Genomic DNA, 10,843 nt, shown 5'->3' on the forward strand with positions numbered 1-10,843 from the left:
GGTACTGGCATAAAGACAGACATATGGACCAATGGAACAGAATACAGAGCCCAGAACAGATTCACACATTATGATCAATTGATCTTCAACAAGCCTGCCAAGATCACACAATGGTGGAAAGAATAGTCTCTTCCAAATGATGTTGGGAAAACTGGATAAAGTATGAAATTGGACTCTTACACCCAACATAAAAATCAACTCAAAATAGATTAAAAATGTAAAAGTAAGACCTGAAACCAAAACTCCTAGAAGAAAATGTAGGAGGAAAGCTTCTTGATATTGGCCTTGGCAATGACTTCATGCATATGAGATAAAAACATAGGCAACAAAAGCAAAAATAGACTTGCAGGACTGTATCAAACTAAAAAGCTTCTGCATAGCAAAAGAAACAATCACTAGAGTGAAAAGGCAGCCCATGGAATGGGAGAAAATATTTTCAAACCACATATCTCATAAGGGGTTAATTTCCAAATATATAAGGAACTCTTAAGACTTAATAGCAAAAAAACTAATAATCCAATTTGAAAATGGGCTAAGAATTTGAATAGACATTTCTCTAAGGAGGACATTTAAATGGGCAACAGTTATATAAAAAGATGCTCAACATCAGTAATCATCAGGGAAATGCAAATCAAAACTACAATAAGACATTATCTCTCACCTATTTAGGATGGCTATTATTTAAAAAAAAAACGAGTTTTGGTGAGGATTTAGAAAAATTGAAACACTTGTACACTGTTGCTGGGAATGCAAAATGGCACAGCCACTATGGAAGACAGTATGGAGGTTCCTCAAAAATTTAAAAATAGAACTACCACATAATCCAGCAATTCTACTCTAGGTATTAATATCTTCCCAGAAGAATTGAAATTAGGATCTTGAAGAGCTATTAGTACTTCCATGTGCATTGCAGCATCATTCACAATAGCCAAGATGTGGAAACAACTTGTCTTAATTGTTAACAACTATCTTAATTGTAACAATTTAATTGTAAATTGACAGATGAACAGATTTTTAAAAATGTAGTTTATATATATAATGGAGTGTTATTCAGCTTTTATAAAAAAAGAATATCTTGCAATCTGTAGCAATACATATAAACCTTGAGGACATTATGCTAAGTGAAATAAGCCAATCACAGAAGGACAAATACTATATGCTTTCATTTGTATGAGGTATCTGAAATACTCAAACTCATTAAAGCAAATACTTGAATGGTGGTTGTCAGAGGCTGTGGGAACAGAGAAATAGGGACTTACTAATCAATAGGTATAAATTTCAGTTATGCAAGACGAATAAGTTCTAGAGATCTACCGTATAATATTGTATTTATAGATAATAAAATTATATTGTTCATGTAAAAATATGTTAAGAGGGTATATCTCATGTTAAATATTCTTACTACAATAAAATAAAATGAAGAAACACACTTGAAACATAGTCACAAATGTGTAAATGTGAAAGTATGGAGAAATATGTTCATGGCTCAGAAGATCCAATACTGTAAGATGTCTCTCCAAATTTACCTATAGAATCAATGCAATCTCAATCAAAATTCTAGCAGGCTTTTCCTATAGGACTTGGACAAGCTGATAACTAAAATTTATACAGAAATACAAAATACCTAGAATTGCTAAAACAACTATGTAAAAGAAGAACAAAGTTACAGGGCTAACTCTACCTGGGAGAAAATATTTTCTCCCATTCTACCTGATTCCAAGAATTATTATAAAGTGACAATAATCAAAACTGTAGTTTTGGTATAAAGATAGACAAATAGATTAATGGAAAAGAATGGAACGTATAGAAACAGGCCCACACCTATATGGAAAACTGATGTTTGATAAAGATGCAAAGGCAATTAATTCAGTGGAGAAACAACAGTCTTTTTAACATATGGTACTGAAACTATTGGACAAACACATGGAAAAAAAAAGAACTTTAATTCATACCATGCGACAAATACAAAATTAACTAAAATGAACCATAGTATGAAGTGTAAAATCTAAAACTATAAAACTTGTAGAAGAAAACAAGAGGAAATCTTTGTGACATTGGGCAGGGCAATGATTACTTAGATATAACACCAAAAGCATAATCCATAAAAGAACGAATTGATAAACTGTACTTCATCAATTTTAAAAACTTTTGCTCTTTGAAAACCTTTGTTAAGAAAATGAAAGCCATAGACAAGAGTAAATGTTTGGAATGCATTTGTCTAATAAAGAACTTGTATCTAGAATATATAAAGAACTCTCAAAACTCAAGAAAACAAGCAACTAATTTTTTAAAATAAAAGATTTGAACACATATTTCCCCAAAAAAGACATGCAAATTAGAAATCAGCACATGAAAAGAGTCTCGAAATCATTAATCAGTAAGGAAATGCTGCATGAAACCACAAAGAGACACTGATTCACACCTATTAAATCGGCCAAAATTTAAAAAGACTGACTATACCAGGTGTTGGAGGACATGGGGAAACTGGAACTCTCATATGCTGGTGGGACTGTAAAATGGTAAAACCACTTTGTAAAACAGCTTGGCAGTTTCTTAAAAAGTTAAATGTATATCTACCATACAACCAGCTATTCCATTTCTATGTATTTGCTCAAGAGTACTGAAAGCCATGATGTACACAAGTGTTTGTAACATTTTATTTATAATAGCACCAAACTGAAAACAACCCAAATGTTTGTCAACAGGTGAATGGATAAACAATTTATAATATATACAGTGGAGCACTTCTCATCACTGAAAAGGAATCAGCTGTTGATACACATAACAACACATATAAATCCGAAAATTAGTATATTGAGTAAAAGAAGCCAGATAAAAAGAGATCATATTTTTTAATTCCATGTATGTGAAACTCTCAAATGTGTGAATTAATCTGTGGTGACAGAGAGCAAATCAGTGGTTGCTTGAATGGGGGTGGGGGAGTGGGATGGGCAAGAGGAATGGATTACCAAGGGGTATGAGGAGATTCAGGGATGATACACATGTTTATCTTAATCGTGGTGATGGTTGCATGGGAATATTCATATGCCCAAACTTATCAGACCGTATGCTTTAAATATTTGCATTTTACTATATGTCAATTTTACCTCAGTAAAGCTGTTTAAAAATAAAAGCCTTTGCCTATATAGTGGGGTTCAGTCTTATACCCCAATATTTTTTTAAAGCCTAATGGTTGTGGTGATTCCTGCCACATAGTAAATGTTCAATTAATAGTAACTTTACCCTTCTTGAAGATCAACCTGGAAAAATGTCTGCAAATATGCCTTTTTTTTTTTTTAAACATCATGTATCTTAAAGGGTATTAAAGAAGGCCCTAATTAAAGTAACTGTGAACTAGAGCACCTCAGGGACTTACATTTTCTAAAATATGAAACTTAAACTATGGCCTGCATAAAGCCTATTGAAGAACATTATTATATATGTGCTAGATTGTGATGCATTGTAACACTGTAATGTCTTGCTCCATTAAATCTGAAAATATATAAAATGAAATAGATCTTATTTTTGTTTTTTCTTTCGTGTTTGAAGGTAGGAATTAAATTACATATTTATAATTCTAAAAAAACATATAAGCAAAGCCAAAAATTACTAACTCAAATTAGAGTGTGAAATAAAGAAAATCTGAAACTCTTAGGAGCATAAAGGAACATTTTTAATTCTCAAACTTACTTATTTAAAAACCCATTTTCTTACCTAAACTGATTCACCTTTAAGATGTAGCAAATCACTGAAAACTTCATACTAAAATTTCCTTTCAGTAATATTGTTTTCTTTCAGAGTACAATATGCAAAGAGAAGTATCTTCATCTGTCCTTCCCTCTTTCCGTGGTAGGAAAGACACTTTGGCACCTGTCAACAAGATAAAACTCTGAGTGGTTGTGGATTCTAATTCTGGTTACTCCACTATTTTGCTATTCTTCTTTTATAACAATAACCTCCACTGTCTTCACATCTAACATAGAAGCCAGAGAAGTCTGATTAAATAGATGATGAATATTTCATAGCTATATGCAAATACTGTACTTGAAGAATTGTCTCTTACAAGAGGAATTAGATTTGTTGGTATGACCCCAGAGGTTCAAACTAGGACTGGTGGGTGGGAGCTACAGAAAAATATTCTGTAAGAGGGAAATGTTAGAACTGTATCAATGGAATATGTTGACTTAGTCAATAATGAGTTCCCCGTGGTAGGTGTTGAAGGACAGGCTAGATAATTATAAGGCAGGAGGAATTCAAGCATCTGTTTTCAACTGCAGCTAAGATTAAGTAGTCTACGTGGAATAAGAATTCAAAGCATGATGGAAAATTTGCAACAGGAATGAGTCCTAAAAATAATTCTGGAAGTTTTGAAAAACTTAACCAAACTATGAATATTTGTGTAGAATATGGTTTGTCAATATCAGCATAAATAAGTTCTTTGGTTCCATCAGGGTGGGACCCAGGTTCTTTGACAATGTTATTGTTAGGATGTAAGGTATACAAAGTGAAGAACCACTGTATTTGTTGACGCTAGTTGTTCTAGAAATTTACCTGAATTTCTATTATCTTAAAAAGCAGTTATTCTCTATTGAACGTACAGAAAAATATGGCTTTGAGTATTTATTAAATGTAAAATGTAGATTCTGGCTCTCCACACCACCTCCTCCCCTTTCTCAGCATTTCTCGTTTTCTTTTTTTTTTTTTTGTGGAGCCGAGACATTTGATTTTTAACAAATATTCCAAGTGATTTCTATTGTACATGGTCATAAACCTATACTTCAAGAAACACAAATAGGAGTGTAGAAAAGACTAATTCCCATTCTTTCTATCCAAGAATTTGTGTTCAGATGAATTCCATCTTTTAAAAACAAACACTGACACATTTTGTTTTTTTTTTTCCTACTGCAGGGCCAAAAGCCAAAATGAAATTTATGGTACTTGCTGTCATTGTTGGGCTAACATTGCTGCTGGGCATCCAAGCCATGCCTGCAAATCGTCTCTCTTGCTACAGAAAGATACTAAAAGATCGCAACTGTCACAACCTTCCAGAAGGAGTACCTGACTTGACACAGATTGATGTAAATGTCCAGGATCATTTCTGGGATGGAAAAGGATGTGAGATGATATGTTACTGCAATTTCAACGAACTGCTCTGCTGCCCAAAGTAAGGAAATGGAATCACAAAATGTATTGCTATGAAATGTATGCAGAAAATCTCTTTTAAAGACATCTTCTTAATGGGTTTGCTGAAATTATCCACCCTTTGTAGTAAAATCCTGTTCAAATAAATGCCAGCTGTTTTTTTAGAAGTATCACCATTGTGTAAAGAACTGTTTTCATCAAACAAAATTCAAATGGAATTTGGCAGAGTTTAATAAAATTAAAGTCCAGAAAATAAATAACACTTTAATCCATTAAATTCTAAATTCCCTATCCAAATTTTATGGTGAAAAAAATCTACCAGTAGCAGAAGTCAACCTCTGGGTTGCCATCTTAAGCCAACTTGAAAACCAATAAAAGGTTTTAGATAAAAGATCCCGGTGAATGGGATCAAGTCATTAACTGGACAGAAAATTTGGTAATGGTCAAAGAAAAAATTTTCTAGCTCCATGTGTGAGTTAACCATAAAAAACTAAATAAAAGTTTATCTACCATTGTTTATCTACTTAAGTATAAAATAATTTTATACTTAAAATAAAACAATAGTAGATAACTCAATTTATATTTTTAGCTTTTGAATTTTAAAGTCATCTTTCTCTGGTTATTGAGAAACCTTTCAAATTCTATGATCTTGAATTTTTCATACTGAAATTAACATTTCTAAATTACTTTTTCAACATATGCCATTACATTTTCATTCGTCTAAGAGAACTGTGAGGTAGAAAAGGCAGATATAACCATTTTACCAAGGAAAGGTACAGAGAGTTAAAAGGCCAACACTGTCCCACATAACCAGCTAATATCACAACTGGGATTAGAACTCAGATTTTCTGATTTGAAGCAGATTTCTTTTGCTTCCAAGTCAGTTGGTTTTCAAGAGTGGTACCCAGAAGAGCAGCTTCAGCATAACCTGATTTCTTGTCAAAATTGCATATCCTCTGACCTACTAACTCAGAAACTGGAGGTGGGACCCAGAAATTATGTTTTAACAAACCCTCCAGCTGAGTCTGATGCAGGATAAAGTTTGAGAGTCACTGTACTGAACAATGATACTAAGAATTTGAGTTAATTAATCCCACAAAATGACTTAATTTTTCCTGGACTACATAAATGAAATGCCAACTAATATTAAAATATTGTTTGCTTTTTTGTGATTGTATGACTTGAAAGCAATTTACTGAAATGGACTTATATTTATTTTATGGTATAATTTTGTGATTATCTGTGTCAATGAATGAGAACAGCAGTGTGGACATATATAAGTATATTTCTCTCTGATTTGGGGATGCTCTTTTCCTAGCAGCAACAGATTTACCTTACTAAGTATATTTTTAATAAGCCAGAATCATAATACCACCTTGCATATATATGCAATTTTGTATTATTTCATGCATTGCAATACATTATTTTATGTGTTCTTTCTAACCAGGGAGTGTTGAGTAGCTTTTTAACATTTCTCCTTTCCCTGTAAAACATAGAAATTTATTTAATGACTTTCTAAGACATTTTTAATCTTCTGTTTCTTACCTGCAGATTTAAACTTCATGGCCTATCCCCATATAAGAGAAATAGAATTTTATGCATAATTGTAAAGTTTAGAAATCGCCTAATATTCCTTTTCTTTATAGATAAATGATAACATAACATCAATGGCAAGTGGGAGGGGGGAGTAGAATGAATCACCTTCTTGGCCTTTGTTGCTCCTGTAGCAAGTCTTCCCACTCATCTCTTGGTACATTATTCACCTAAAAAGAACAGTCACATCTGGAATCCTGGAAATCACTGTCCATTTTTAATCCAGAAAAAACTAACAAGTACCTTAGTTTTCAGCTGAATTTAACTGATGTTCTATTTTCTTTCAGAGATATCTTCTTTGGACCAAAGATCTCTTTTGTGATTCCTTGCAATAATCCCTGAGAATCTTCATGTATTCCGGAGAATACCATCCCTGATTTCCCACAAACTGCCCTATTATCAGTGTAATTGCATTTCTAGTTTATGTCCAGTGCAATAAAGCACAGATTCTATAAATTCTTACTTGTCTAAGATAAGCATACCTGTGTTAAATAAGTAGTAATAGAAGTTAATTCCATTTTTCTCTGTGGACATTGTTGGTACTTGTTAAAAATTTTACCTAGCAAATTTCATCTATGAGACGCTCACTACACTCAGTAAAAGAATTCTGTAGGGAAACTCGAAGTTTTCTAGTAAGAAGAAAAAAGGCAACCAATATTTGAGCATATATTATGTATGGCAAGTACTTTAAGTACATTTTATTTTACTCTCTTAAACAACAACAAAAACCTTCAAGGTGAATATTCTCAGCCTCATTTTCCAGATGCTAACTCAAGTTTAAGGTATTTGCTAAAAATCAAAGCAGAATTTGAACAGAGTTCCAATTCCGAAGCCTATATATACCACCAAACACACACAGACACACATACATATCCCTAAAACCATGATATATATCCCTGAAATACCAATTTTTCCTGAGAATAACAAAACATACATTAAAAGAAACAGATAAGGCCGGGCGCGGTGGCTCACGCCTGTAATCCTAGCTCTCTGGGAGGCCGAGGCGGGCGGATTGCTCGAGGTCAGGAGTTCGAAACCAGCCTGAGCAAGAGCGAGACCCCGTCTCTACTATAAATAGAAAGAAACTAATTGGCCAACTAATATATATAGAAAAAATTAGCCGGGCATGGTGGCGCATGCCTGTAGTCCCAGCTACTTGGGAGGCTGAGACAGAAGGATCGCTTGAGCCCAGGAGTTTGAGGTTGCTGTGAGCTAGGCTGACGCCACGGCACTCACTCTAGCCTGGGCAACAAAGTGAGACTCTGTCTCAAAAAAAAGATTAAAAAAAAAAAGAAACAGATAATAGATGGGAATTTAAAAGTCACATGAATTTTAAAAGTAAATGAAACCGGTGCCTTTAAAGATATTTTCTGGTTGTTAAAGGAGACAGCTTTGAATTATGACTATTTCTTAGGAGGCATGTGTTGACTCACAGTGGCCTTCAGAAGTCATTTCATAGTCTTTCGTTTTATAGAAATGTATTAAATGCTTGCTATATGCCAGTCATTATTAAAATTTGGGGATATAGTAATGAATGAGATTGGACTTACCCTTTTGGAACTTGTGCTCTAACAAAGGTGTAATCATTATAAACAAATAATCATTTATAAATGTGAAGCCTGCAACAGAGAAGTATACGGTGCTATATAAAGTATTGTGGGAGAAAATTTGAGAAACACACACCACCCAGGCAATCTAGGAGATATAGTTTTGTGAATATAAGTGACATTATTTCATTGAAATACATCCTTGGAGGTCCCTGATCTGTTTCTGAAGACCACATCCAGAATAGTATAGAACAGTATCTGGTATCTGTTGTGTTCAGTAAGTGCTACTGGGCTGGACCAAACAATTTGCAGGTAGTCACAATTCAGTTGCTTTTAAAGTGTGCACAAATACAAGTCAGAACATGTTTTTAAATAGTATGAAATCCTACAAAATCTATGAAGTAGAATTGTAAAAAAAAAAAAAATCAAATTAGTTGTTTTATCAAGATAGCATGTGATTTGATTGGCCTATCTTTCTCCAATGAATAGAATAGGTAAATAAAGAAAACCATAAGTAAATCTGTTTTATTTTCTAGACTTTCCTTGGGGTGGGGAGAGAAAAGCATTAAAGATCTAGTATCTCTATTTACAAATGACACATCAGTATGAGGGCGTATGTGAGGCAACAATGGTGTCTTAGTAAGTGTTCCCTTATTACTGGAATCAAAGCCTGTGAAAAAATACTATTTGAAAAAAGCTAAATATTTAATACATAGAATTGTATAGATTATTATAGATTTATACAGGTGGTCCCCAGGTCATGGATGAGTTATCTTTCTGAGAACATCCTTAGGTCAGAGTGTATGTAACTTGGATCCTTAATGAACAGCATACATATGATGATAACAATAACAATACTATAATGGCTCATATGTGGTAATAATACTATACTATAATACTACAATAATAATATTTCTGTACTGTAATAACAAATTAAAGAAACTATTGTGCTCTTTCTTTTAATTCAAGCAAACAGAACATAAAACCAAACTCATACAAAAAGTTTAGATAGGAGATAAGAGAAATTTCAAAAAAGAATATTAAAGGTTAACGCTCACCTAATGTTGCATCAACACTAGGCCAATAGGAATGTTACACTTATTTTGATCTTCTAACCAAGTCAATAATAACCTTTCCATGTCGATAATTATTCCACTATGCTGCACAGAAATAAATGATGCTTTCATTGGAGCATTGCCTTTCACATGTTCCATTCTTCTTACTTTATTCCTTATAAATGTTCCAATAGTCAAGTGACTAAAGCCTAATACTTTCCCAATGAATGATGGCAACTGTCTGGCCTATCTCCGAACACTTAATTATCTGTACTTTTGTTCCATTGTAATCACCTTCCCTTTTGCTGCAGCCTCATCTGGACTTGCAGTGGACTTTCACTTTAGAGGCACAGTCATAAGGATAAACATGGACTACAAAATTGAATAAAAAAGTTAAGACGAAAGTGATGCTGTATGTAAGTGACCATATCAACAGAGACTAGCCACTAGCATAAAGATGCTGCACCAATGAACTGCTTACATCATGTGGATTTGTTTACATGCATGGAAAAAACTAGTTGCTGAGTTATGAATTTAATTATCCAATTATAGATTATCCTTATGGAGAGCCTTGGAAGCCTGTTCATAAGTACAGAGCACTGTGAGTCGGGTTGTCTGTACCCAGGGCCTGCCTGTACATCATTCTTCATCGTATTCTCTCCTTTCTGAAAATAACTGTAATATGAAATTAAATTATACTCTTTTAGAAATGAATGCATTACGAAGAAGACATTCTTCCTTGTATTACCAAACAAATGTAAAACATGCATGCTCATACGACTTAATTTATATAACTTTTTTTCTGACTTGGTGACCATGTTTTTAAAAGCAAACAATTCATTCAATCATATTAACAAATAGATCTCTATTTTTCCAATAGATTTTAGTTATAAATAAGACAACTAAGCTTTTGTTAAAAATTTACTATTGTTCTAAACACTGTCTTTTGCAACAACTGCACGAGGTAGTTACTGACATTATCTGTTCTATGGACAAAAATTCCAAGGTTTAAGCAAAGCAAGCAGTTTGTCTAAGGTTATATCATCAGTGAGCCAGATTGGTGAGTCTCACTCGAGTATTTTGAGTCTTAACCACTACATTGTTTAATGCACCATCAAATCAATTTTCTTTTTAGGAACACAAATTTTTACTTGGATAGGGCACACAATTGTATATTTCAGATAGCTCATATATACTAAATGTTTACTGAATAACAATTTCTGTATTTTTATCTTTGACTTTCTACATCCTTGTTCTTACTATGAGTCCCACATTGCTGAGCACAAAGTTGTCAGTAATACTTACCAACAGCTCATCTCTTTTTGATAAATGCTTCTTTTCCTCATTATAATTCATAGGGACTGCTTGGATATTTTTGTTTGCTGAGATTAGGTACTGATCCTAAAGGATTATTAGAGAATTAAAAACAACATGAAGAACCAAACAATGAGCAACAACTATTGGAGGAAAGGAAAGACAGGTAGGAACATTCATGAATCATTTTGT

At 33.3% G+C, this 10,843-nt stretch overlaps 1 protein-coding gene across 2 annotated transcripts in view; it reads left to right on the top strand.

Moving 5' to 3' along the window:
* SCRG1 (stimulator of chondrogenesis 1) overlaps positions 1-10,136 on the top strand; it is a 30,659-nt gene extending 20,523 nt beyond the window's left edge. For both annotated transcript variants that reach the window (XM_076010715.1, XM_020280247.2), the window contains exons 2-3: positions 4,909-5,164; positions 7,023-10,136. In XM_076010715.1, coding sequence (XP_075866830.1) covers positions 4,909-5,164; positions 7,023-7,077 — 311 coding nt within the window. In that variant the 3' untranslated portion in view covers positions 7,078-10,136. The remainder of the gene's footprint in view (positions 1-4,908; positions 5,165-7,022) is intronic.
* Positions 10,137-10,843: the final 707 nt, after the last annotated feature.

This window comes from Microcebus murinus, chromosome 15 (assembly GCF_040939455.1).
Source record: "Microcebus murinus isolate Inina chromosome 15, M.murinus_Inina_mat1.0, whole genome shotgun sequence".
NCBI lineage: Eukaryota > Metazoa > Chordata > Mammalia > Primates > Cheirogaleidae > Microcebus > Microcebus murinus.